The sequence below is a fragment of the Ammospiza caudacuta genome, chromosome 1 (genome assembly GCF_027887145.1).
Source record: "Ammospiza caudacuta isolate bAmmCau1 chromosome 1, bAmmCau1.pri, whole genome shotgun sequence".
Lineage (NCBI taxonomy): Eukaryota > Metazoa > Chordata > Aves > Passeriformes > Passerellidae > Ammospiza > Ammospiza caudacuta.
Genome location: NC_080593.1, coordinates 137,724,672 through 137,752,426, shown reverse-complemented (window position 1 = coordinate 137,752,426; position 27,755 = coordinate 137,724,672). Strand labels below are relative to the sequence as shown.

The window sequence follows — 27,755 nt, the reverse complement described above, 5'->3', positions numbered from 1 at the left end:
AGTGGATGACTTAAATAACCTCAAACTCATACCCAAGCTGCTAATAATGTTTGAACAATCCAATTTTCCCCTTGGCTGGTCATGCTGTTTGTCCCTGAGAAAATGAAGGGCCAGTACACGTCCAGAGATTACATGTTCCTGTACCAGTGAAGCCTGCTTTCCCCAGAATGCCCGGCTTTTCCAGAAACCCTGCTGTTGCCACTCAGCATCAAGAAAGCAATGGTCACTTTTATCCAAACCAAAACTTCTGTCTTGCCATTTCTGGTGTTGTGTTTTGCTTTGGTATAGAGCTACAGTAGCCTTGTAAATTCATGAGTAGCACTTGTGTCATGTCTTAAAATTAAAAGGCATCTCGTTTTCACTAGTGTGTCGACAAGTTTTGTTTACTTTTCAAATATTTTCTCTTTAACAAGCCATAACGGAATCCAGTGTATATTATCTGTCTCCGACAACTAAGGATAAAGAATTTCTGTATCCTAGCAAGGCCCAAGAAGGCCTGCCTTAGGCAGAAGGCAGTTCCTGATGAGTAAAACCCGTTAACAGATCAGTCTCCCTTACACTTGGCCTTAAATCTGTCCTGCACATGCTGAAATAACAGCACAGAGCACTGGAGCTACTTCTACAAACCATTCCTGAGGCCAGGCCTGTTGGCTCTGTATCCCCTGCGGTTGCACACACCATGTAGGCACTGAACAGTCTGTGACCACTCACACGCACCGAGCTGCACAGAGCAGGGAGGGCTCCCTGTGCAGCATCTGTTTCCCATCAGCTGACACACCTGCACCTCTCCAGTAAAGAGCGGTGCCCGTGACTTGAAATTGGAGAGTTCAGTGCCCACCAAGCTCAAAACGCTTCAGCGCCGGGGCCAGGAGCAGAATAGCCCCGGGAGGCGTTTGGCTTTGGGGTGGCTGTTCCCCAGCGCCAAGCGCTGCCCGACCAGGCTGGCGGTGCCAGAGACCGCGGAGCAGCCGCGGAGCTGCGAGGCAGCGCCGAGCCCCCGGCGTGCGGCCCGGGGATGGACGCTGCGGGCACACGGGACGGGACGGGGCCCGTAGGGACCGGCTGAGGGCGGCAGCCCCTCGGGGGCAGCACTGGGCCAGCCCTACCCCCGGGCAGGGGCCGGCTCCGCTCCCCGCTCCGTGCACCGCCCCGGCCGAGGGGTCAGAGGGGTCGCGCCCGGCGCCGGGCAGGGCAGGGCAGCGGCTCGGAGCCGCCGGGGCAGGTGGCGGAGGGAGCGGGGGGAGCGGAGGGCCCGGCCGGGCTCCAGCTCCCCCGCTCCAGCTCCCCGCCTCCGGCCCGCGGTGCCCGCCGTGCGGGGGTGGTGGCGGAGGGGGGTCCCCGGCCGCCTCTATAAAAGCAGCTGCGATGGCTCTGCCAGCAGAGCCGAGCGGGCGGCGGGCAGGCGGCGGCCGGGACCATGGCGACGGGCGGCGGGCAGCACCTGCCCGCCCTCCTGCTGCTGCTGCTGCTGCTGCTCCGGCCGTGCGAGGCAAGTGAGGGGCGCCCGGCGGGGCCGGCGGCGGGGGGGGACGGGCGGCCGCTCCGTGACCCGGCCCCCGGGGCCGCGGTGTCCCCGCAGGTGAGCGGCCGGGAGCCGGCGTGTCCCCGTCCGTGCGGGCGCTGCCCGGCCGAGCCGCCGCGCTGCGCCCCGGGCGTGCCCGCCGTGCTGGACGGCTGCTCCTGCTGCCTGGTGTGCGCCCGGCAGCGCGGCGAGCAATGCTCCGCGCTGCTGCCCTGCGACGAGAGCAGCGGCCTCTACTGCGACCGCGGCCCCGAGGACGGCGCGGCCGCCGGCATCTGCATGGGTAGGTGGCGGCCGGGACATCCCCGCATGTGGCCGGGACACCCTCCCCGGGCCGGGCCCGCCGCGGGTGTCGCTGCCCCGCGGTTCGGTTCTCCCGCCCGCCCTCCGGGGAAGCGGCCGAGCCTCAGCACCGCCGGCGCCGCCCCGATGCTGCGGGAGGTGCCCGAGGCGCCGGGAGGGCCGGGGACTGCCCCAGCGCCCTCTGCCCCTGGGAAATGCCTCCCCTTTTCCCCCCAGTGCTGGAGGGGGACAACTGCGTGTTCGATGGGATGATTTATCGCAATGGGGAGACGTTCCAGCCCAGCTGCAAGTACCAGTGCACCTGCCGCGACGGCCAGATCGGCTGCCTGCCCCGCTGCAACCTGGACCTGCTGCTCCCTGGCCCCGACTGCCCCTTCCCCAGGAAGGTCGAAGTCCCTGGAGAGTGCTGTGAGAAGTGGGTCTGCGACCCTGATGATGAAGTGATTTTGGGAGGTTTTGCTATGGCTGGTGAGGAAACTAAAATTAGTTATTATAGTCATTGTGAGCAGGAGGTGATATCATTGTGAAAGTATCCACAGGATTGCCAGATCTAAGGTGCATTGCTTGTATGGTTGGGGTTTTTTCTAACATAGAGTGACGAGTATACCAGGGGTTATGAATAAAGGCAGTACTCATCAGGTAAAAGAATGATTCCGAGGATGAATATGCATGGCAGTTTTAAAAGCTAATTAATGTAGTTGCCAATTTTTAAATTTCTGTTTATCTGGTGCACATTAGTTCTGCGACTAGAAGAAAACAAGAACAAGGTCCTAATCCTCCGAACATTCCCATACGAAGGGAAAAAAAACCAAACAAAACCACCAAAAAAAGCTGCAGTCTTGCTAGTTGCTCCGCTAGAATATGTCACAACTTATATTGTTACAACTTATAATATGTAGACTATGACAGTTTAGTCTACAAGAGACTTTCTCCCCACTGAATTCTGCAGCTCTTACAAGTGATCAGCATGGAAGCTACAATGCCGGTGAATTCCAGCCTGTTTGTGATAGAGTGCTCATGTTTATTGATGGCATTAAAAACATTACAGAGTACTTGTAGAGGCAGTGGTTATAAACATGGTGAATGGATTTGTAAGAAAATTCAACCCATTCCAAAGTGAAGAACTCAGGCTTTTAAAAAAGCTAGGTAAAATTTTCCCCTTTTTCAGTTTTTCCCTATTTTCATTTTTTGTACTGAATTATGTCTCCATCCCCTTTAAATTATACTCTTAGTTCAACATGAATTTTCATAACTTTCTTCTGAGAGTAGAGGGCACTGCATTCTCTTCCAGTCACTGCTCTTTGTGATCTTGGGCAGTTAGTTATGCCAAAACTCAGCTAATCCATTTTAAAAACAAGTGAGAAAGGATTGAGGAATAAAAGCTTGAGTAATTTTCAGTGTGCTATGAAGTGTTAATTGTAAAGCACATAAGGTATAAACAAAAACTTTGACACTTTCTATTACCTTTCCTTTCCTTTGATTTGTCTGATGGTGACAGACTAATCCATAAGATGCCTACAGATGAATTGTCTGCATTCTTTCAGCAGTGGCCATCCCTCCTGGGAGGCCACCTTTTTTGGGTCTTTGCCATTCAAAAGGCAGGAAGGTTCTAGAGGAGCTTAGCAGCAAGAGCTGTGACTCAGCTGTGTTGTCTCCTCCTGTTTGCTCCTGTGCTAATCAGTGAACCAAACTATTCAGCAATGCTTGCATAGAGCCAGGAGGGCAGGATGGTGGTCAGAAGTGACCATGGCTTTAAGTACCTGTGATAGCTCCTCCCTCAGATTCCCTCAGGCAGATTCCCTCCTGCCTCCTCACCATCACCCTGGCTGTAAGCTGTCAATAATTGACAAGATGGGGTGACTTTATGACTCTCAGGAGTAAAAGGGCTTTCATTCCATGCTGTTTATTAGTTTAGATAAAAAATTCAGCCTCTCTCAAGTCATACCTAATATAAATATTTTTATGACATAGTTTAGAACCGATTTGTGACATATTTCCATTAGAAAGGATGAAGAATAAAAATCTGTTAGGGTTCTAAACTGATTTAAAAGTCAGCAGTAATGCTTCCAGCTGTGGACTTGAGTGAACAGAATCTAAATGCTTTGCTGATTACATTGATGTGCATCTTTCTGGTTTGAACCTTTTTTTTAGGTGTAAGAAGTTGCTACTTAGGATTCCTAAAAAGACAGCTTTTAAAATCTCTAAATCCTGTCAAAAGCATGGATTTTGGACCTTGTTTTGTCTCACATGTTCTTTCCCAGATATGACAGAGCTCAATTAGATAGTGAGGTTTCATGTGAGTTTTTCTTGTACTAAAGCTCTGTGGGGTTTTGTCTCCAGCCTACAGGCAAGAGGCCACACTTGGGATTGTGTCAGATTCAAGTGCCAATTGTATTGAGCAGACAACAGAATGGAGTGCCTGTTCCACGAGCTGTGGAATGGGCTTTTCCACCCGTGTTACCAACAGGAATCAACAGTGTGAGATGGTGAAGCAGACACGGCTTTGCATGATAAGGCCTTGTGAAAATGAAGACTCATCTGATAAGGTAATCTGCAGAGAGTGAGGCAAGGCAGCTCTTCAGCTCTAATTCCAAGGTTTCAATATTAGGGTCTACAATGGTCCAGATGCAGCTGTACATAAACACACCTTTCACTTTTAGCACGAGTGCAGCAAGCTGAGTGGGTTTGGTAAAGCATTAGACTTGCTGTGTTTGCTCAGTAGCTTTGTGCTGCACCTCCAGTGGGTCAAGGGAGGTGATTCTGCCCCTCTGCTCCACTCTGGTGACAGCCCCCAGAGCACTGTATCCAGCTCTGGGGCCCTCAGGAAAGACATGGACTTACTGGAGTTAATCCAGGGGAGGGCCGCCAAGGACTGGGGCACCTCCCCTATGAGGTAAAGCTGAGGGAGTTGGGATTATTTAATTTGGAGGAGAGGAGGCTGTGGGGAGACCCTACAGCCCCTTGCAGTCCTTAAAGGGGGCTATGAGAAGGGTGGGAACAGATTTTAGTAGGGTCTGTTGTGGTAGGACAAGGACTAATGGTTTTAAACTAAAAACAGGTAGATTCAGACTAGATATAAGGAAGAAATTTTCTACCATGAGGGTGGTGAGACACTGGAACAGGTTGCCCAGGGAGATGGTCAGTGCCGTGTTCCCAAAAATGTTCAATACAATTGGAAAAAGTTTTATAGAAATTTTAAAAGGCATGTATAAATAGACTGAACAGCGCTCTCAACAACCTGATCTTGTGGAAGATGTCCCTGCTCATTGCAACGGGGTTGGATGGGAAAACCTTTAAAGGTCCTTTTCAACCCAAACTGGTCTATGATTCTATGATAATTTAAGTCACCCCAAACAGATCACATGTATTGCATGTGCAGCTTGACAGCTCACAGTCTAACTTCTCCCAGAAATGCAACTGTACTACCTGTATGCTGTACATCAGAGTTGCTTCAGTGATACAGAATGGATATATCAGATTTCTAGTCTGTTGGGCATCTGGAAGAGCAGAGAAATGTGTGAAATGTCTGCTTGATAAACTAAACATTGTCTTAATCCTTATGATGTTTGGGTTTTTTTCCCCAAATAGACCCAATACTGACATTTCTGATATAAAAAAAAAATTGTAAATAAGAGAAAATACTTTTATACTTCTACACACTATGCAAGTGTTTCTATCAGGGAGAATAGCATGTACCTAGGTAAGAGGTCCATCAATTTATGTAATGTTCTGAGTGTTGGAAAGCATTTCTAAGGCCTTTGCTGTTTCTAAGACCTTTGCTGAACAGTCTGCAGTTTTAAGTACCATGTTTTGTAAAGGAGATGAAACAAGTGGGAGGAGTTGAGGAGATTAACAAGAATGATCAGAAATCTAGAAAACATGCTCATTTAGGAAAAACCAGATAGAACTGGACTTCTTCTGAATGCAAGGGAAGAGAGATGTGTTCTCATAACTGTATTCAGATATTGCAGCCTGTTTTGAGTGCATGGAGGATATAACAAGAAATTGAGTTTAGACTGCACAAAATTAAGACATGAGTGAAAATGTACTAGGCAGTAAGAATAATGAGCTCTTGGGGTTGTCTGGGGCAGATGTGGAGTCTCTGTCATTGAAGACTTCCAAAGACAAGTTAGTCAATCATTTGTTAAAATATAATGTCTAGAGCTGGTTGTGCCTTGAGTCACAGGAATGGGTGATGACTTTTGCAGTTTATTTTGCTCCCTTTTTCCCCCTTGAACTTAGTCCTGTAACCTGCTCATTTGACTTGCTGATTCTCTGATGGAACTACACTAGCTTGAGAAGTTTTTCAGTTTAGTTTCTTAATGAATGTAGACTGGGCTTTTCTTGGATGACAAGAGTGGATTTTAATTATTTGGTCCAGTATCATGCTGGTGTCAAAGAACAGATCTTGCAGGTGTCACCTGTAGGTAACTGCTGTATGGAGGGGCTTGACAGCTGGCCTGCAAACAAAGCTGAGTTAATAGAAGAAATAACAATTGATGATTTTGGAGTGTGTCTATAGCAAGGAAGGAGACAAGGCCGTCAGCGTGGAAACCAATTAGAAAAGATACATGAACATTTTTGTAAGCTAGACTATGTGCATAAGTAGATGTGTATACGTGCCTTTTTTAATTCCTATAAAACTTTTGCCAATGATATTGACACTAATTGCTTTGCACCAATGAATATAATAAGTTATTGTGATGTAGTTAATGACCTAAAATCACGCTTTGATAAAAATATATAAGCTAGAAAACACGCAGAATAAAAAACTATTTTCTTCTTAAACCCTAATCACGTATGTACATCACATCCGACCTAACAATGACGCTACTGAAGCAGTTTCAGAGTCATCTTGCTGTTGAATGAGTACAGACAGCAAGTTTAAATTGTCAGAGTCAGCCTGTGTCTCTGCACGTCAGTTGTTGAATGCTGTCTGTCCTATGCAATGACACATCCGTTGCCTCCATCTTTCTCCCAGAAAGGGAAGCGGTGTGTGCGGACGAGGAAGGCCGCCAGAGCCGTTCGCTACGAGTTCCGCAACTGCTCGAGCGTGCAGACGTACCGGCCGCGCTTCTGCGGGGTCTGCGGCGACGGGCGCTGCTGCACCCCACACAGCACCAAAACCATCCACGTCCACTTCCGCTGCCCCCAGGGCATCCTCAAAAAGCCCATGATGCTCATCAACACCTGTGTCTGTCACAGCAACTGTCCCCAGGGTAATGTGGTGTTCTTCCAGCCGCTGGACCCCACGTCTGGTGAAGCAAAATTATGACAAGCATGAATTAGATAGCACAGAAAGTAGAAAGTATCAGCAGTTTATACAAGACTTGACCCACAATCAGGTGAATGTAACAATTGCATATCTGAAACTTCTAAAATATTTTTCAGAATGGTCTTTCAAACTAGGTGCTTCCCCCCCCCCCATAGTTTATTAAATACCTCATTTTCCATTTGCCCCATCCAAATGTCTTTTATTCACTTGAAGAAAATTTTGTACCTTGGACAGAGCCCTCTTTTTATCTTGATGGTGGCATAAAGATTACAAAGCCAACAGCTAGACTTTCCCCTTGAGTTAAGGGGATCATGCAGCAAGTTTCAGTGGCTGTAAGACTGGGCTTCTTGAGAGCAAATGTATTCCTTGAGGAATACATGATACTGCATCACATAAGCTTCCAGGCTCTTAACTTTACTTTCCATACCGCATATAAACACTCCAGCAGTGTTCTTTTTTCTTTTCAATGAAACTCTGTTTTTTGATGACAGTAAAAATCTTACTGATGGAAGTGTTACATTCTTGTGGCTTATAAAGTACCTTCTGTCAATACCTCTGGCTCTGAGGATTAAGATTGCACATAGCCCTGGAAATGACATAGGGTAAGATCTCTTATCCTGAAGCACAGCAGGTTGATAGCTGACAGTAATTAAATTTTTCTTTGGTAACTTCACTAGCAGTCTAATCCAAAACCAACTGAAGTCAGTGATGGATAAGAATTTGATTCTAATCCATGTATGTCTGTAGATATAACTATCTGGATGCAAAAATAATACATCTGTAAATTCCTCTAAAATACTAACTGTATCACTTGGTGCTTAATTTCTTAGAAAGGTGTATATGTAAATAGAAACTGTACATACTGTAATATAACTTTACTAAGTAAATAAACTTTATGTGATTCAAAATATTTTTTCCTAAAGTTGTCTTTCTTAAACTACCAGCCTTTAACAGCTAAAAGGAATGGGAAGAAAAAAGGGTCTGCAGACTCCTAAAAACAAAAGATGATTTCTTGTGTTCATGTACCTCATTCTAATTGCTGCCTTAAAAGTCATGCAGTGCCTTGCTACAGGGAAGGATGAATCATTTGTGGGGTACATATTAGAAAGGAGGTTTTTTTCAGACTAAATTAGCCTGGGAGATAGGATGATGTTACTAAGGTTTGTGTGTCCTGAAATATAGTGGTGGTGGTGGTGAGGAATAATTACATGATTCAGAGTTCACATTTGGGTCTGAACAACCAACAAAGTATTTCATTGGGTCATGCAGCACTTCAGCCTCACCAAATCAGCCTGTGACCATGTTTGTGCTAGGTACTCTATGGCAATACCCCCAAGAAGTAAGAGCCTGAGGGTGGCAGTCTCACGTATGTTAAATCATGTATGCAGCAGGATTGTGCCAATAGGTCATTACTACAATTGTGGAGACATTCAACTGCTTTGACTGTGAGACCCAGTTTAGCTTGGTGTGTGTCTGCCAGTGACAGGAGAGTTGTACTTATCCAGAACTGTTCTGTAACCATGTGGTAGGAGACAACTCTGTCTTGAGGAAAAAAGGCAGAAAGCCAATTCTTAACGTATTTTGGCCTAGTGTTCTACTCCTCTAAAGGAGTTACCAAACTCTGGTTTGGCAATTCCTGAGACACAGGGTGGAATTCAGTTGAAGGTTGACTCCTCATTTTAGTCAGTGGAGCCTAAGGTAAAGATATCTATGGGCAAGCATCAACAGCTGGTAGGTTTTTAGTTACTTTTAAGTTATCCTTGAAATTATGAGGCACTGGTGCTGATTCAGTTAAGCTTTAGATACATCAGGTCCTCACGTGGGCTCTTTGATGTTTTTCTCCATAAACTGCACCAATGATTCATTTCTCTGTAGTCATTGCTATTGTTATCAACACATTCCTGCCTGCCTTATGCATTCCAGGCAGCTGGAACAAGACTGTGTTTGTGAATACATACAACACTCCCTGCCCTTGCACAATTCAATTCCTAATCATAGAATCATGGAATAGTTTGGGTTGGAGGGGACCTTTAAGGATCATCTGGTCCAACCCCTCTCAAAGTGAGCGGGGACATCTTCCAGTGTTTCAGGTTTACAGAGTCCTGTAAACTGACACTGAATGTTTCCAGGGATGGGGACTTCCACTTCCCCGGGCAATGTGTTCCGGTGTCTCACTACCCTCATTAAACAAAATTTCTTCCTTATATGTAGTTTGAATCTATCTCTTTTAGCTTAAAACTCCTCTTTCTCAGCCTTTCCTCAGAGGAGAAGTACTCCATCCTTCTGACCAGTTTTGTGGCTCTCCTCTGGACCTGGTCCAAAAGGTCCATATCTTCTAATGTGATACCTTCTGTGCTAGGAAATGCCAGGACCTAGACAGGACATGGCCAGGACTCCTCAAAGCAGCTGAGAAGTGATTAAGGAGTAGATCAGAATCCAGGAGAGATGGAAAAAGAGTTTTTTTAAAACCACTTTCACCCCACATCTCCTCCCTCTTCCCCCCTCCACCCCAAAAATCAGGCTGGTTTGTGCAATGCTTCTCTAATATAATGCAAGCTGTCAAGTATTCCTCAGGGTCTTCTTGCAAATTACAGGCACCTTGGTTTGCAAGAGATGCATCAACTACTGAACAATGCAGCAATAATGTCTGGACAAATTAAACAATTTTTGGATTAATAAAACCCAGCTAATCCTGAGCCAGATGTAGTTAGAGAGGAATGCAGTCAACTACTGACTTCCTATGAAATAAAATTGTTCACTCACTTCATTTTGACAGTTCCTCTATTCCATCCACACCCAAAGTTATTTATACTTTTGTATCAGCTCATCACTGCTGCATTGCTTCTCCTCTATCCTTCTGTTTTCTCTTAATGTTATCCAGATTTTGATGTCATTCCTTAAGTTTTACTTTTACTGGATCATACAAACAAAGCCCAGGCACCAGGCAGAAGCAGTTCAATAAGCAGCTTCCACTTTGCAGGCGAGTTCCAAAGCTCATCTGGGATATGAACCCACCACCCTTTGTACATTAAGGTCATGCACTACTCTTAAGTTTGTGGGTTTTTTCCCACTACAAAGACAAGAGTTTTATTTCTGATATTTTTGAAGAGACATAAATGCAGCTTCCTGCTGGGACTCCTCGTGTGGATGGTCCATCCCTTCCTTTGGAAAGGGAATGTGTGCACTACGGTGTATGAGTTCAAGAGCATCTTGAGTAGCTCCTTTTGCCTATACTGTTTTCCCAGCACTTTAAACTGCAGTCTGCACTTCAGTAAACCAGTGCCAAAATGCCACCAGAACCTTTCTGTAACCTTTCTATGTCTTTAACCCATTTTGTGAAAAGGCAATTGCATTGTTATGAGCACTGCAACCTCCAAAAAGAGAAGTGCTATGGTGCTCAAGCCCTTGTTAGACATCTTTATAAACATCAGAACAGCAGCAGTCCCAATGTCTTCTTACATTACTGTAGCAGTTCAGCATGGAAAATTATCTTTTGGAAGGAACCACAAATGTTCCCTTTGGACAAAATGAGACAAAGATCTGATCCAGTTTTAGTCTCTTTTAGACCATATACAAATACCAATTCAGTGGCTATTTTTACCACAGCTCAATTGATACAGCTTTTCATCTGCTCTCAGTTTGGTTATACACATTTAGATTTGTTTTACTTGAATATGGACAGTTACCACCTCAATCTTTGGTCTAATTTCAGCCTGTTCCCAAAAAAGCCTTTAACACTGAGTTAATTAAAACACAACAGTGGAGTGTCAAAACTGTGAAATTGATGTAAGGAATCTCCAATAATAAATTCCTGAACATTTCTTGTGTAGAGCTGTGATTTTCCTAAAGAAAGAAAGTTAGATTACTCAGACTGAGAAAAATTAAAGCAGTTCATTTTCATATCTCCAAGGAATCATATCTGAGCATTTCAGGGAACATCACTCAGAGTTCCAAGGATGGGCCCATACAGCAATGTTTACTGAGTATGTGCTGATGAAACAAACACAAAATATGCTGGTCAGCTTGTTCATCCCAAGTTCTCTGAACAGATGTACCTTTCCTTTGCTACTGCCAGTGAAGGACTGCCCCAAAAATAAGTCACTTAACAGTTTTTCCTGTTAACAACTGGTAGGCTAAGTACACCTTCACTAAGTACATCAACACTGGGTTGATGATACCCAGTGTTACACCCCACAACACAGGTACACTGAGATATTTATATCCACTTCCAGGACTCTTTCATCTCTAGGATTTCATCAAAGCAACATACTTCTTGCATTTAATCTGTTTGGAATTTCTCTAGGGCAGCAAAGACATTGAAAATATATCTTTTTTTTTGCCTTCATGGACTATGCAAGGAGACCAGCTGACAGCCTGCTCACTGATGCCTGACATTGGAGCGAAAACCTCAAAATGAGTAGAATTCTACAACTGATTTCACTAAAATCATGGCCTTTCTGTTTTCCAGTATAACTCCAGGAGTAGGAAAATGTATAATCAAATCTTCAGGAAAAATAGAATATTGCTATTTTTTTTCTAGTCCAAGCTATACTTTTCATTCACCCTATTTTTAATAATTTCTAAGTGGATGGGGATGGGAAGGCGGATGGAAAAATATTTATTTATTGTTTCTAGTCCTACTATTTACAGATTATGATAAATATGAACTTAATGAAATAACATTTTATTTCTCTCCTCTGAGAACTTACTACACTGGAATTTATTTTCCTTTTTTTTTTTTTAATAATGAAATAATTATTTTGTACCAAAGCTTTCTATAAGGACTCTTGTTTCAAGAAATCATTCTAGTTATATCCACCATGGTAGATTTTGTAATATGAGCTGTCTATTGAAGGCACAAAATTCAGTGGGACCTGAGGGAAAATTGTGCTCTGATTTTCCCTTTATCAATCCCAGTTTGTGCATTACACCTGTTCTATGACCAGAGATACTACACTGATATCAATCAAGAGACTTACCATGCAACTGCAACAGGAAGAGTTGAGTTGCAAATATCTAGGAAATATTTTTAATATTAGTTTAAATCCCTGGTGTCAATTTTTTTCTATAAATGTGTAAATTTAGAGCTAAGTCTGTTTCTTTATCATTAAGCGTGTTTAAAATCTCATGTTCTCCATGGACTGTGGAGGGAGCCTAGCAGATTGCCTGTCAGTGAGCTTGCTAGAGAACACAAAATTCATCTCACACTGAGCCTCTCCACTCAGAGAAACAGAGCTGAGTAGCCATTGCTGGTCAATTGACTTAATTGAATGATTTAGCAAAAAGGCAAAGAAACCCCTATTTATAACCCAAGATGTAGATTTATTCTGCCTTGGACATGCAAATGGTCACACTAAAATAATGAAGAAAAGTACCCCACTGTCCTAAAACTCCTGCATGTCCATGGATGTTAATTTGGCTGTTGTTATTCTCAATGTCAGAATAAAGTATTTCCCCCAAAGTACTGCATTTCAGTTCATACAGGGACACCTGGATCTCTGGTCTCATGCTGTTTCTCCTCTTCTGTAGCCTCTCATGCTGTCACCATGTGCTGAGACTGTTTTCCACCTTCTTCCATGTTTTTTCTTTATTTTCCTTATCCCACTCCTTATTGTTCACTTCTACTGTGCCCTCAAGTGGTAAATGAAGGATGAACATGCACATCCCATTGCCAGAGGCCTTCCCTATGCTCCCCACCCACCCATCCTGCCTTCTCTCTTTCTCCAGGAGACTTGAGCCTTCAGGACACACTGTGTCCATTGCAGCCCATTTGCTTGGGGCTAATTAGAGCTTAAGCATGTCAAATTTATTTTTTCTGCTGGTAAAAGATAAAGGATATTTATAAGGATATAATAAATTATTTTCTAAAGAGAATAAAGTGTGTTAACTGAGGGAGATTTGCTCTCCTATGCCTCTGGGTCTGGCTCAGCTAAGACCCAGGCTCAGCACTTCATGTTGCTTGATTCATAGAAATTCAGAAAGAATCCATCCATTAGGCCAAACAGAGACTGGAGGCTACACATCCCCAGGATTGTGCTCTGATCATCAGGACAGAAGAGTAATAATGTTAGACCCCATGGGAGGATTGCTAGTTTGGCTTGTTTTGGCTTTCTTTACTTCTCTGTTTTTAATTAAAGAATTGCACTTTAATATAAAGTTGGGAGTTTGTGCAAAGAGGCAAAGCCCAGAAATCTTTACATAGATTGAGACAGAATTAAATTCTTTGAATTGCCTTTGTATACAAGTAAAATCATTGAAATGCTTGGAAAGTTGGACCCTCACCACCTTGCAAACACTGTATTTTCAGCCTGTAACATGTTACGCTGCCTACCTCAGCAATAAAATGCACCTCTTTTGGGAAAAGGATCTGAATTTTAATACAATTAAAGTATTCTGCATAAAGTATTTAGCATTCTGCAGCTCATGTTCTCACTCTGTGGGCTGTGAGTTTGCAATTGTACATGAAACTCTGTCATCTCATAACAGGACTGCTAAGGGCTGCCTTGGTCACTGCTGCATTGCTCAGAGGAAAGGTACAAGAGCCCATCACTTGGGGCCAGGGTTACAAGCAGTATTTCACTTCAAATTTACAATAAAACGTGTTTCAGCGGCCTGGCTCAGTTCTCCTGCAAACCCTGGAGAAGGGGGACACCTGGTGGCTCCGGCTCTTTTGGATTTGACCTGAATAACCCTCGGGTGTGCTGCTGAAAGCTGGGATGCATCCCGAAGGATGAGGCCAGCTGGTGTTGCCAATGAAAACTGCCACTGGCTGGGGAGTCAACAACAGCGGGGGAGGCCAGAAGTCCAATTTTTAAGTGTATCTAAATTTTTATTAGCATTATGGCAGGGCCCAGCCTCGTCCAGGACCTTCTCTGCTTGTGTAGATTTGAAAGTTTCTCATCCCAGACTCTCCAGTGAAGTGGGAAAGACACAAAGGATGAAGGGAGGCCCTTTTCTCTAGACAGCACACAAGGCACTAAAAGCTCAGACTGTGTGAGCAGCTTCCTCCCCACCACACACAATTTGTGGTAAGCCCAGGAAATGAGCCTTTTCTCTTAAGTCACCCTCTGCAACCTGAACCACAAAGGTTCTCCTCCTGCTCCTCCTCCTGCTCCTCTCAGCTTGACCCTTTCAAGTCTGCTCCCTTCAGAAGAAATGGAGCAAAATGCTTTTCAGAGAATGGAAGGGGTCTCAGGCCCCACAAAAGAGAGGCTTTTAGAGAATAGAAGGACTCTAAAATTCTCTAAATTGAGCCCAGGGAAATGATGGTCTCGGGAGTGGTGATTATTTGCTCCACAGAGAAGAATTTGCTCTCTGTGTATGATGAAGATGTACTTGGGACAGTCCTGCTTCACCTGATTACAAACCACCCTGGTTTGGGTCACAAAGTGCCTGGTGGAACATGGCTTTGCATCTCATCCTTCAAACACATTAACCATTATTCAGTGTCACTGCCAAATCTTTCTTCTTTCAAGCTGTAGTGAACATTTTATTTTTCATATGAGAGTGAAAAAACCACAAAGGGATCAGTGTTTGCAGCCCATGCAAAGTGACAGAACTCCAACTCCATCAAGAGACAAGGAAGACCAGGAGCTCCAGGGCTTGGCAGAGAGTCCATGCCCTGCCTCCCAGGCCCTTGGCACACACAAAAAACCCTGAAAACAAGAAAAAGAAAAAGAAAAAGAAAAAGAAAAAGAAAAAGAAAAAGAAAAAGAAAAAGAAAAAGAAAAAGAAAAAGAAAAAGAAAAAGAAAAAGAAAAAGAAAAAGAAAAAGAAAAAGAAAAAGAAAAAGAAAAAGAAAAAGAAAAAGAAAAAAGTTTCTGCTGCAACCTTCAGGCCTGTCAGAAGTGGAAAGGTGGAAAGGGAGAGGGAAGGGGCGGAAATTGTTTTGAGAAACAGGAAAAGCCTCAAGGCAGCTGTGCAGCTGTTACACAAAGTTCTTTGAGGTTATCTGTGTTCTTCTGTTTAAGCTTATTTGTGCTTATGGTTCATGGAAAGAACTGGTATGTTCTTGCTTTAATTCACATTTGTTCAGCATTTTAAATCACCTCCCCAACTAAAAAAGAAAAAAAAATCTCTTGAAATGCAAGTGCTGAACTTAACCCAGCTTTTCACCATTTCCATGAAAAGAGGTTTTCTAGGGGTTTTCCAGATTTACCACGAGGGGGAGGCAGCTGAAAAACTATGAGTCAATCCATTCTTAGAACTAATTTTTTAATGAAAACCTGGGACATCCACAAAAAGAGTGCAAGCAAATCTGTTTTCAACCTTAAGGAAAATATTAACTTTTTAATGTCTATTATCAATTCATATACTTCCAAGTAAAGTGGGTTTTTAAAATCTTATTAACTGCAGTTAAGATAAAATTCAGCATTTCCCAGAGGAATGATATGTGCAAATGGAAATGATGCTTTTGCTTTTATATAGAAAGTGAAATAATAGAAATTACTTCTCCAGAACTTAAATGATCCCACAAACACATGCTGCATGATTTATATGAAGTAGATACAAAAATCTTTCTAAATGTCACATCTTACACTTCACATTGAATCACACAATTCATAGTCGTGCTGAAAAAGAAGCTGTTTTCTCTTTCTATAGAATATTCTACACACTCCAAAGCCTTTCCTCAAACGAATTCATTTCTTGTTTGTTTTAAACAGGGTTTTTAAGGACATATCTATCAAAAGCTAAGAAAATGAAAAGTCTTAAAGTGATAACTAAGGTCATCAAAAAGCCTTCCACTGCCCACAGCATGACCAGACAAGGCAGAGAAGAGAGCCAGATGAGGCAGAGAAAAGTCAGGTCTCCAGCAGATCGGTGGCAGATCTGAAATACAAGGGACTAGTAATGTGTCTCTTGGATGATGTTTCTTGTTGAAGTAATGAAAATAAAAGGAGGTTTCTCCCTCAGTTTCTCTGATGACTGTACTTCAACAGCCATGAGGAATTTGATGTCCAAGGTCAACATGAGCCAAGAGCTATGAAAAGCAGCTGGGGAACCCTTTGGGAACACTAATTATGAGCCTGTGAGAAATGGGTCTTTTCCCCTGTGTGAGTCATGAATCTGTCAAAGATTGGTATTCAATAGCAAGCCTTCAGAATAGGCCACCTTTGAAAGCTATAATGAATAACCTCGAAAGAAGCCCTTATAAAATCTTAAACATGCACAAGATACTAGCCAAGGGCTTAATAAAATACACAAGCCCCACATGCAAAAAAACAGGCAAAACAAACAGAAAGCTATGGCAACTCCAAACATAACAAGATGGACCTCATAAGGAGGAATTAACAGCAAATCTCTCAATAACTTGCCTTTTGTGGCCAGAGGTCTGCTATCTCCCCAGGGTACAGAGCACAGAGAAACCAAATTAAACTGTGGTTATCTGATGTCTCTAGTGAGATTCACTTCGTCGCACGTCAGAGCTCAGTGGGTAGCTGAAGTCCAGGACTGGGAGTCAGAAAGTCTGTGTTTGGTTCCCAGCTCTGCCACAGGCTTGCTGTGTAGCACTGCTCTACTTACTCAGCCTTTGTTTGCCTCAGTTTCCATGGCAGAAAGAGCCAGGGATTGCAACAGGGCTGCTGCACAGGGCAATGCTGCAGAGCCCAGAGCAGGGCTGCTCACATACCACCACATCAAGGGGGGTAACCACTGTCAAAGTGCTAGTTTCTAGATGTTCAGCATCACATATTTTTGAGTTGCTAGGATTCCTGGCAAGGAAGGATGACTTTCAGCCCAGCCTCTCTCTATGGACAATGGATTAAATGATTGCTGGAAGATGTGGCATTTCTTTATTGCAGGAGGTGAGCGTGCCCAGATGTTGAGCAGTGTGGTGAGGGGAGACCACGCAGCAGTGCCATGTCCCAGGAGCCCGAGGCCACATTGCACAGCACAGCACTAACAGGGCAGGAGAGGGGCTGTGGTCCCTCAGAACCCTGCTGAGCTGCTGCACTCTGCTTTTCCAGATATTAGTGACCATGATTTGCTCAAGATGTAGCTGTAGGAGCAGTCTGCTGAGAGAAATGGGACTATGTCATCTGGCAGTGATGATAGAGAACAACTCTGCACCCTTTGTGAAATGCCAGCACTGAAAAGGTGTCCTCATCCCCACGGTCCCAGGACACCATCTGCAGCAGAGCCAACCCCAGACAATGCACATTTTTGGGCTCCTGTGATCACTGCAGTTTACACATGGTGTCTTATGGCCTGGAGCAAACTTAGTTTTATAGAAAACAAACTTTGGGAGAAATTCTGAGACCCTGGTGGAGATCTCTAGTGCCACTTGCAAGGTCTCATCCCATCATGCACAGTCCTCTCCCATGTTATCATGAAACAAAACTTCTGCATCCACCCTGGGTTCTGATGGAGGTGTACCTGACCACAGAGAAGGGGATTTGCAGGAAGCCTGTGGGAAAAGAGAGCTGTAGCCAAAGGCAATGGGAATGCACTTGGCATTTGGGAACATGGGATAACAGTGAGCTAGATCCTGGCACAACACTGGGATTTAGCCCAATGCATATTCACTACACATGGAAGAAAGTCAAATAGCCTCTCCAATGCCAGGAGATCAGGCAACCAGCCTGCAAAAATGACTGCCACGAAAGGAAATATCTGAATTAAAAACTAAATTCATTTAAAAGAGAAAAATTAACATTATTGCAAATTCAATCCTTCCCAGCCTAGAAATGTCACCAATAAAGCTGCCTGTGTGAGGTGTGATTCAAACATGTTCCCTTATCAGACTCAGTCTTTATCTGCTTAAGAATTGAATCATTATCATCATAAAAAGGTTTGTGTTTGGCCTTAAAGATCATCTGGCTCTAACAACCTTCCATTAGAAGGTGTCTTGATGTCATGAATTATGAATTATATTATTAACCTTGTTGTTCCAATCCCCAGAGAAGAAAGTAACTAGGACATCACATCTTACCTGAGATCTGTGGTCAAAGCAAGTGCTGTGCAACCCAAGAGCCCACCTCTGAAGAGGCTGGGTGCACTGGGTACAGCAGCTGGAGGAGCCTGCACGATGGCAAACCACAATGACAGGGCCAAGGCAATGGGAGCTGATTTCCCCTTGCAGACAGCCAGGGAACTAAAATGTATGAGCCAAACAATCTGTGCTTACTCTGAAATAAGATGAAATCAGCCAGGCAGGGGTGGAATGGCTGCAGTAGAGATTTGCTTCTTGACTTCAGACCACATATGGATAAGTCAGTGGGTGCTACAGCTGCCTTGGAGCATCACAGGAACACCAGCCTCTAGGCATTTCTCTCTGCCAGATCCACAGTTTGCATCTCCAATGTCTTGGTTACTAACTAATCTCTTGGAGGAAGGGCTAAACTAACTCTTGGAGCAAGGGCTAAAAGAAGCCAGTGAGTAACTAAGTCATTTACAAAGTTCTTTTCATTATCCACAACACAACATCCTTGAACGCAGACCTTACCTGGTTCAAAGCACTGCTAGTTTCTACAGCTTTGAGACTTGTGTTCTCTCGTGGGAGTATAAATTAGGGCTTGAATTTGTCCCTTTGGGAAAAACAATGAATGAGTGAAGTAACTTCAGGCAGTTTACTTGCATTTAAATAGCCAAAATTACTTTCAATGATTAATAATCATTAAAATAGGCAGTGGTTATGTGGACTGTAATCCACCAACTTGTGTCACAGGAACTGCTTTCTTTTAATTTGCAACATCAGCCGTGTATTAGCTTCTATGATTCTTCAGACCCTCTTTTTACTCTCTTGATTTGGACATGAGCTGTCATAGAAGCTGTCTGGGACCTTTGCTTTCACAAAGTCATTTTTAGCTTTTTCTATATTTCAGATAAAAATGTCATTTGCATTTCACTTCTAGGAATAAAACAAGTATCAGAGTACAATAAGACAAGAAAATACAATAAGAGAATAGAAATACAATAATACAAGATAAGGAGACTGGGAAGCCAGAAGTGATAGAAATTCATTAACAAGTTATCTGTGTCATGACACAGCAGAAAAGATCCCAAAGATCACGGAAATCTTCATAAATTGTTCTGCATGGACAATAAAGCTCTGCACAGGGGACAATTCTCATAAATTACTTTGGCAGTTGAGATACAGGCAGTGAGGACCAGTCCTCCAGTCTCCAGTGTTTTCTCTGTTTTGTGTCATTTGCAGGTCTCTGTTCCACTGTTTGAAGGTTTTGAAGTTGTTTCAAATTTGCATCCAGAAAATCATTACAAGAGAATTGTATCAAGATGTGTTTTAATGGACTTTATTTTTCCAGGCAGTCCTTCTATCCACCTCCCAAATCCCAGAATTGTACTGAGTACACAAATAAGAAACAGGGTTGTGAAATCACCTCCATTGTGATGCAGCCCAGGCCAAGGCTCAAAAGACTGTGTTGTTCAGGCTGACCTACATCAGAAGGAAATGTAAAACCTGATTCCTGATGCCCTCACTGTGCTGTGGCTGCGAGCCAGTCTGAGCACAATCCTGTCACTGCCTCCTACAATCTCTCTGCAGAGTGGTACTGCTTTTGATCTGCTTCCTGTAGGTCTTGAGAGCTCTGAATAAAAGTCAATTAAAAAAAAATCATGTGAAAAATCTCAGTATTTTAATTGTGGTAAAGATTAAGACAGAATCACAGAATCACAGAATTTCTAGGTTGGAAGAGACCTTTAAGATCATTGAGTCCAACCCATGTTCTAACACCTCAAGTACTGATCATGGCACCAAGTGCCAAGTCCAGTCTTTTTGTAAACACATCAAGGGATGGTGACTCCACCACCTCCCTGGGTAGATGATTCCAGTATTTGACCACTCTTTCTGTAAAATACTTCCTCCTTAATTCTAGCCTGTATCTCCCTTGGGGCAGCTTGGGACTGTGTCCTCTTGTTCTGTCTGTTGTTGCCCGGAGAAAGAGACCGACCCCCAGCTCACCACAGCCACCCTTCAGGAAGTTGAAGAGAGTGATAAGGTCACCTCTGAGTCTCCTTTTCTCCAGGCTGAACAACCCCAGCATGAAAAAAAATCAATCTGTGTTCTCTTAAATGATATCTGTATACATAGCCAAAAAAGTTGCACGGCATCTCACAGGCTGCAATGACATTGCCACCAGAAGAAAATTGCACCTAACAAGACCATGTTGCAGACACTTCTGAAGTATGAACAATTTTGGCTCTGAGTTATTCTGTTTCAGTCCGAAATTTTACTGTTTCAGATAGAGAGGCAAGAAGTATCAGATGGCACACACAAAGCAAGTGCTTACCTGAAACAGAAATTGTAAGACTTAGAGCAAATGGTTTCTGACTAAGAGAAAGGTTAAAATCTCAGCAGAAACGTTTTCCGGGTGTTTATAAAATACTTATATCACCACTTGGAAAGCAACCCAATTACATGTGCTTAGCATGATGGTGCTGGCACTTATAGCTCTGGTGCAACATAGATCATGATGAAATATAATAATAATAGATCCAGTGTGGAATTAGCCTCCACACAAACACCCAGCTCTCTTGTAACTGGAATAGCACTGCTGCCTAGTAACAGCAGCTGAGACTGTCCGGTGTTCCAGAGGTTGGAAGTTGCAGAGCCATTCAGATCCAGCAAGAAAACCACTGTGTTTGGGCCAACCAAAGAGTATTCTGTTTTGGGGCAAATTAAAACAAGGTCTTGGTTTGCATGGGGAGTTCACACAAAGTGTTTTCATACAGCCTTGCTTTACTGTCCCTAAATGCTAGGACATTCCACTGTTTTTCTTGCAGGAAGGTGAGGATGCTCAGTGAGCCTGGCCCTGGCTTACACGGCACAGGGAGAGCCTCAGACACACTAGTCCTGATCAGCCCACAGGGAGAGCAAAGCAGTACCAAGGGAGACTTGGGTTGTCTGAGCACTGGAGGAGCAGAAACAGGCCGAAACTTTACGGTATATGATGCAAAGCTATGCAGCTTGGGGATCAAGAGCATGTGACAGAAACATGATATTGTGATTTGAGGACAGCAGAAGAGGAGAATGACTGTCATATATAACAGCTGCTACAGTGAGCCAGCCAGGCACGCATGTGGAATACAGAAGGATAAACTTTTCTGTGGGTTACAAAATAAAACTGATATTCCAGGTTTTAATCAGTACAGGTAAAGGATTTTTGTTAGGAGGAACAGGATTTTATATGCATTTTTTCTTACAAATCCATTTTCATTAAGGATGATTTTACAGCTAGAGGAGTTAAGAAGGAAACAGGCAACAGGAATGCCTGCCTTACAAGACAATATGAGGAGCATCTGTCTTAGCCTGGTGCAAACACTCATAGAGAAAAAGCTATGACTACTCTCTATAAACACAAAGAGGTAGAAAAGCTCATTCAAGAGCATATGGGCACAGGCTGGCAATGAAGTTTAGGCCTAAAGTTTACAAAAGAGTTCCTAATGGAGAAAGCAGTATATTCCAGTAGGAAGGGGAAAAGTGCCAAACTAAACTTGTTTCTAGGACAGTGCTTGTTAAAGACCTCTGAACCTTCTGTTTTACTGCAGTGGCAAGGTTGCACAGCATTTAAATTGAATTTAAAGTTGGGTTACTTTACAGACCTAGGCATTGAGAGAGTCCTGGCTGTGCACAGTTTTATCAAAGGAAGCAGCTGGAGACTTCACTGATACCCAAAATTAACTGGGATGCCAAAATTGGGATTTGCACCTCTTAAACTATTTCAGAGGTGCCAATTTTGGTGTGGGACCGCCAGACAGCAGATTCTGTCACCTTTACACACACAATAGCAATTCTGCTTTCCTTCAGGTGACAATGGTAGGGGTGCTACTCTGCTGCGGCATTTACATACAATCGAACAGGACAGGACAATTTGGACTAGTGACATGAGTTATTTATTCAGCACATCAGTCTCAGCACATTGTTAGACAATGGAGACAGGATGTTAACATCTCACTGATCCACAAGGAATGCCAAGGAGGTGTGACATTACAGCATAGCATAAAACTATCTCAGCCTAGATTTCAGCTAATCACACATAGAGCAACACATATTGACAAGAATTCTATCTAATCATATGAAACACACGTAATGGTAGTTAAAACAAAGACCGGTTCATAAGAGACAAAGAATAGAGATCTATTCATACTAACTTTCTAAAGATATACATTAAATAACCTTGTTGCAATCCATAAGCCAGTTCTACAAGTCTATTTTTATTTGTTACGTGTGCTCTACTGCTTAGAAAACATTTTTGCTGTATTTGCGATGCTAACTAAACTTCTGTCTGAAGCCTACTCTTTTTAACCATTTCCTCAAAACCCTCTAATTTTATGAATCCCAGCACTGCTCTCTCATGTGTTTTATCTTAGCAACAAAAACATTTGCCTGGGGAGTACAATATCAGCACGTGTTGGGAACTCACCCTGTTCCATGTTCGGTGGGGAATAAGTAAAGCAAGAGGAAGTCAGAAGTCTCTAGACAGACAAAACCATCCCTGCTGTCCCTGCTCTGTCATGTTACCGGGCATTGGATAAAATATGAGGACAGCTCTGAAAGCAGAGAGGAGAGTCCAGGCCCCTTCCTTGCCAGCTAGATGCCTTCTGCCCTGAACTGAAAGGTCATGTTTGTGTTCTTCCTCTCCTGCAAGGAATGCTGCAGTTTTCCTGCAGTTTTCCCAAGAACAATGCAGTTTGCACAGTCCAGACCAGTCTAGAGCTGATCCCTAAAAAGCTGCAGTTTGAGGGGAGCCATGGTTTTGAATGACAGATGCTGTTGTAATCACCAAGGTATGGGAGGAGAGCCAGCCCTATACCCTGCATCTGCCCCACTCCCACTTAACTGAACAAAATGTGAAAATCATCCCTCTTCCTTTCCTCCCAAAATACTACAGGGTTTTGGACAAATACTTCTGATATGTGAATACAGTAGTGCATATGAAATGATGAGCTAAATAAATCATAAACTGGGAAGACAAGACCACAAAGAAACATTTGTAATACTGCATAATACTCTTATTTTTAAAACTGTCGAGCAGAGCAGGCAACACAGCCCCCAACACATGAAAGGAAGGGACATGCTGTAACATTTAACTTCAAACAACATAACACAAATGGACTGTGGATCTTCATAATTGTTTAAGCCAGTGTTTTCAAACTTTCAGAGTAATGGGACCACCATTAATGCTAAGACCCTATTGTGGACCACCATGTACCCAGCATCATCAAACTTTTAATTGAAAACACAACTGAAAGCTGTTCAGCTTGGTTCTGCAGACCATCTGTGGACCGCTTACCATAAGATTGTGGACCACCAGTGGTCTGCAAACCACAATTTTGTAATTATCAGTCCACTGACTCAAGACCAGGCATGTGCCAGAAAAAGCAGTGGAGGGGTACTAATGTCATTACAAAGATATTGTGCATAAGTAACCATATGGATACAGAGCTCTTTATACCACCCGCAGCTTTCCATGTGGGAACACTCTTCCAGTTCCTGATTGTCTTCTTGCTAATGTCTCCCATACAGTGTATTTTTTGCAGCATATCCTGGGATTTGTTTATGTGTATGAGCTTTGTGCCACAGCCAGTAGCTACAATTAAGGCATAATTATAAGTGGTAGGGAAGGGAGGAGAACTTGGCTACCAGTAAATTTCACAATCAATGGCTCTCCTGCTACTCATAAAAAAGTTTAATTGCTCCCCTTCTTGTTTGCTTGCTTCATTATTTAACTAGTTATGAGCCAGGCTGGTTTTTTAAAGTCTCTGAGTCTTGTGAGTCTGTATTTAAAGTCCTGGTTCTCCTCCTCACTGACAGGAGGTGGAGCATTCAAACCAGAGATCTCTAGCCACAAATGACTACTCCGGGTCTTGCCCAAATACAGTTTTCTTATATGTTTTGGGCATCCTTGAATTCTTGGTTTATGTTTTCAGGTTCATCCAAACTCTAATTACACACTGAATAGCAGATACTTGTTTAACCTGCTGTAATGCATGTACACACACATACTCACATACACAGAGGGTTTATCTGCAGGACACAGTGAGGTGCTGTGCAGAGATGCCTTAACTATCTATAGATGACCTTGCTGAGGGCTATACAGCACTGCACAGAGCCAAGCTCAAAAGCCCAGTGCACCTTAAAAGCCAACATTTTCGTTCAGGGTGTAGGTGGATACCGCAAGGTAGAGAAGCCGAAGTTGTCTCTAAATAAGTTTACTCAGTTAGTACAAATAGTGTAGCCATGAGCCCATGAAGCAGAGTAGGCATATTGTAAGGGACATATTCTTTAGTACTAACACACTTGAGGTTTCCATGGTGCCCTTGCAAAGGAAAACTTTCATTCTGTCCTGACTCTCTAGTGGACAGGTAAATAAATGCCAGGAAAGTCTCCAAGGTGGCAACAGGCTTAGAACATGCAAAGATCAAAGAGGCAAGAAAGCAGGATTCTAGCTGCCAGAAGGAGTAAATGAGCCACTTGGGGGCTTCTTGACCATCCCTAAGGTGAACCCTTGCAAATGCATTTAAAAGTTCAGAAGAAATTGCATGTGAAATTTATCGTTGGCACTTTCTAATTTGGAAAGGGCCTTTGGAGTGCATTTGTAGCTGCCTGGGAAGCAAACAGCATGTTATTGTTTGGATACAGAAAGGTTGGGTCAGTTGCTCTAAATTGCACAGAAAATCAGTGGCAGGGCCAAAACCAAGGCAAGGAGTGATGATTACATGTTCTGTTCCCTTGACCCTACGCCTCCATCCCAGCGCTGCAAAAGGCAGCTCACTTGGGCAAACACAGAGAGGGAGGGAGCAAGGAAGAGTAAGATTAAAAACTCTGGAAAAGAGATTGCAGAGAGGAAGATGTTGCATACCACCCCTAAAAAACTGACACATGGAAACAGCAGCAGCGCTCCCAGGCCAAGCCTGTGGAGACAAATGTATCTCTTGTGCAACATTAGGGAAGGGAAAAGACTAAGTTATTTCAAGAATGGATTTGAGCCAATAAACCAACACAAATTTGCTGTGTTGTAGCATAGTTTTTTCTTATTCTTATCTTTGACCTTTTATTGGGAAAAAAATAGAGCTGAGCAAAGCTGTACTCTGGTAAGAAAAATATATCAGTAGCACGTGACTTCATGAAATAGAAGAGCCATGGATGTGTTTTATTCAAGGAAGATCATGTAGATATTCTTGGTTTACACAAACACTAAGCTGATGCTAATGCTCGCCCATGGCATTCCCCACAATGTGCTGTTCCAACACTGCTCAGTCTCTGTGAGAAATGGATGTAACATCTGATTAAACAGCCCTAAATCTGTTGTTGTAGAGTACAACACAGCACAAAGTACCACGACTTCATCAGAAGGGCGCAAGAGAGATTTAGTATAGCAACACACTGCTTTTATACTTTTTCAAGATATTTACATTCACTCAACATACACATTCACTGCCCATTGGTTATAAGAGAGAAACAAAGTTCTCAGTGGGTGATCAAGGAGCCACATCATTCTGTGAGCCAGCTAGAGTCTGTATCTTCCAACTTTCTCTCCTTCATCACGTCTCCATGGTGACAACCTTGGTGTCTTCCTCAGGAGAGATACAGGACTGTCCTTTATCTTCAGGAGGCCTTTGCTGGCTCTCAAGACCAGCACAGAATGTCTTTCCTACATAAGGCCCTCCAGGGGAAAAGAAAAAACCCTCTCTTCTTTTCTTCCAGTGCTTCAAAGCACGTGTGAGCCCAGTGATGCCAGAGGCATTCACAGCCCCTTCCCATGCTCGGGGCCAGCCTGCAGGGGCAGAAACTGAGCTCTCTTACACACATGGCATGCACAGGAGTGTGTTCCTCACTGCACACCCCCCTGGCACAGGAGTGTGTTCCTCACTGCACACCCCCATGGGCACAGGAGTGTGTTCCTCACTGCACACCCCTATGGGCACAGGAGTGTGTTCCTCACTGCACACCCCCCTGGGCACAGGAGTGTGTTCCTCATTGCACACCCCTATGGGCACAGGAGTGTGTTCCTCACTGCACACCCCCATGGGCACAGGAGTGTGTTCCTCACTGCACACCCCCCTGGGCACAGGAGTGTGTTCCTCATTGCACACCCCTATGGGCACAGGAGTGTGTTCCTCACTGCACACCCCCCTGGGCACAGGAGTGTGTTCCTCACTGCACACCCCCCTGGGCACAGGAGTGTGTTCCTCATTGCACACCCCCATGGGCACAGGAGTGTGTTCCTCACTGCACACCCCCCTGGCACAGGAGTGTGTTCCTCACTGCACACCCCCCTGGGCACAGGAGTGTGTTCCTCACTGCACACCCCTATGGGCACAGGACTGTGTTCATCAGCTCCCAGCAGCTCCCACAGCTGGGCTGGCACATCAGGAGGCAATGACTCCGTGTCCTTCTGCAGCCTTGCAGCTCTCTGAGAGGAGAGAGGCAGATGTTATGTTCTTGACAGGGCTGTGTGTGTGCACAAGCATTTATATGTTTTTAAAAAAATCTTTTTCACAGATTGGTTTTGGAATCTGGGAGCTTATGTGTCTGAAATAACACGAAGTCTTTTTCACTTGTGATACCTCAGTCCTGCTTGGAGGAAGTACAGAAAGAAGACCAGACCTAATCTCATTTTATTTCATTTTGGATGCTCTTGCAAAATTCAGAAAGCCTGTGAAAACCGAAAAATAGAGAAAGAAAAGAGAAAAACCTGGAGGCAAAGAAATCCAGCTTTATTTGGGTTGCCCCTAAACACTGCACAGCACTGCTTACTGATGATATTCCTCAGGTATCTTATGACTCACTGAGCTACATAAATCAGTCTCTAGGGCCCTAAGTGGCTCATATTTAGTTCACCTCTATCCCCTTGCATTCTTCTCCTTATTTACTCTCCCCAGCCTCCTTCCATCTCTCACTATGCCCATTGTGACCCCTCAGATAAGCAGACTTACAAACTAGTTTTTGTGTTGTTTCAGGGCAGGTTTTGGGTGCATGTTTCTTTCTTCCAACTTGTCCCAGCAGCTGATTTGGTATTTGGTGGGATCTCCCCACACTTTCTCCCACACAAATGGTTCCTCTGAGGCCTGCCACAAATTTTCACAGTAGAAGAAGTGGAATGAACTCCCAAGCTCTATTTAGTTTTCACTTCACCACACACCTTAAAAGGAATTCTTATTTTAAAGTCCCTCTGAGGGACTTACTGTCCACATCAATGTAGGCAGGATCTTCAGGCACATCTCCTGTCCCTAACTCTGGGAGGTTAAAACACTTTGCTGATGTATTGCCATGCTTACACTGAGCTCCTCCTGTGTCTTAAACTGCATAAATAACCTCGAACCCCAAGAGGTGCTGCAGCTGAAGCACCGCCTCAGGGAGCCAACATCTCTGGGACTGAGCCCACCAAACAAAGCTGTGGGCAGCAGCCCCAGGGCACTGGATCCACCCCATCCCTCGTGCTTGTCCTCCCCTCGAGTGTGAGGTAGCCCAAGGCAGCAGGGAGCACCCTGACCCAGCATTCCATGTCTTTCCCAGAAATAGCGATGGTGGCCGACTCTCCGTGCCAGGCAGGAAAGTTCAGCAGCCCCAATACTGCCAGGGTGGCTTGGTCAGCAGTCAGGGGCTCAAGAGCCACAATTCAACCCCTGCAGCTGCTGTGGTTGAACCATCTTCTTAATTACACAGGAAAATGTGCTTGAAATCGTGGGTTTCAT

General features: G+C 44.0%; 1 protein-coding gene across 2 annotated transcripts; it reads left to right on the top strand.

The window, feature by feature from the left end:
- Positions 1–1,417: 1,417 nt before the first annotated feature.
- On the top strand, positions 1,418–7,948 carry CCN3 (cellular communication network factor 3). Of its 2 annotated transcripts, XM_058814434.1 has the most exons (5): positions 1,418–1,489; positions 1,580–1,805; positions 2,042–2,293; positions 4,166–4,371; positions 6,807–7,948. In XM_058814434.1, the coding sequence occupies exons 1-5, from the start codon at positions 1,418–1,420 to the stop codon at positions 7,098–7,100; spliced, it is 1,050 nt and encodes a 349-aa protein (XP_058670417.1). In that variant the 3' UTR covers positions 7,101–7,948. The 2 variants fall into 2 exon arrangements, with proteins under 2 accessions (XP_058670417.1, XP_058670409.1); XM_058814426.1 differs by having other exon boundaries at positions 1,418–1,805.
- The last annotated feature ends 19,807 nt before the right edge of the window (positions 7,949–27,755 follow it).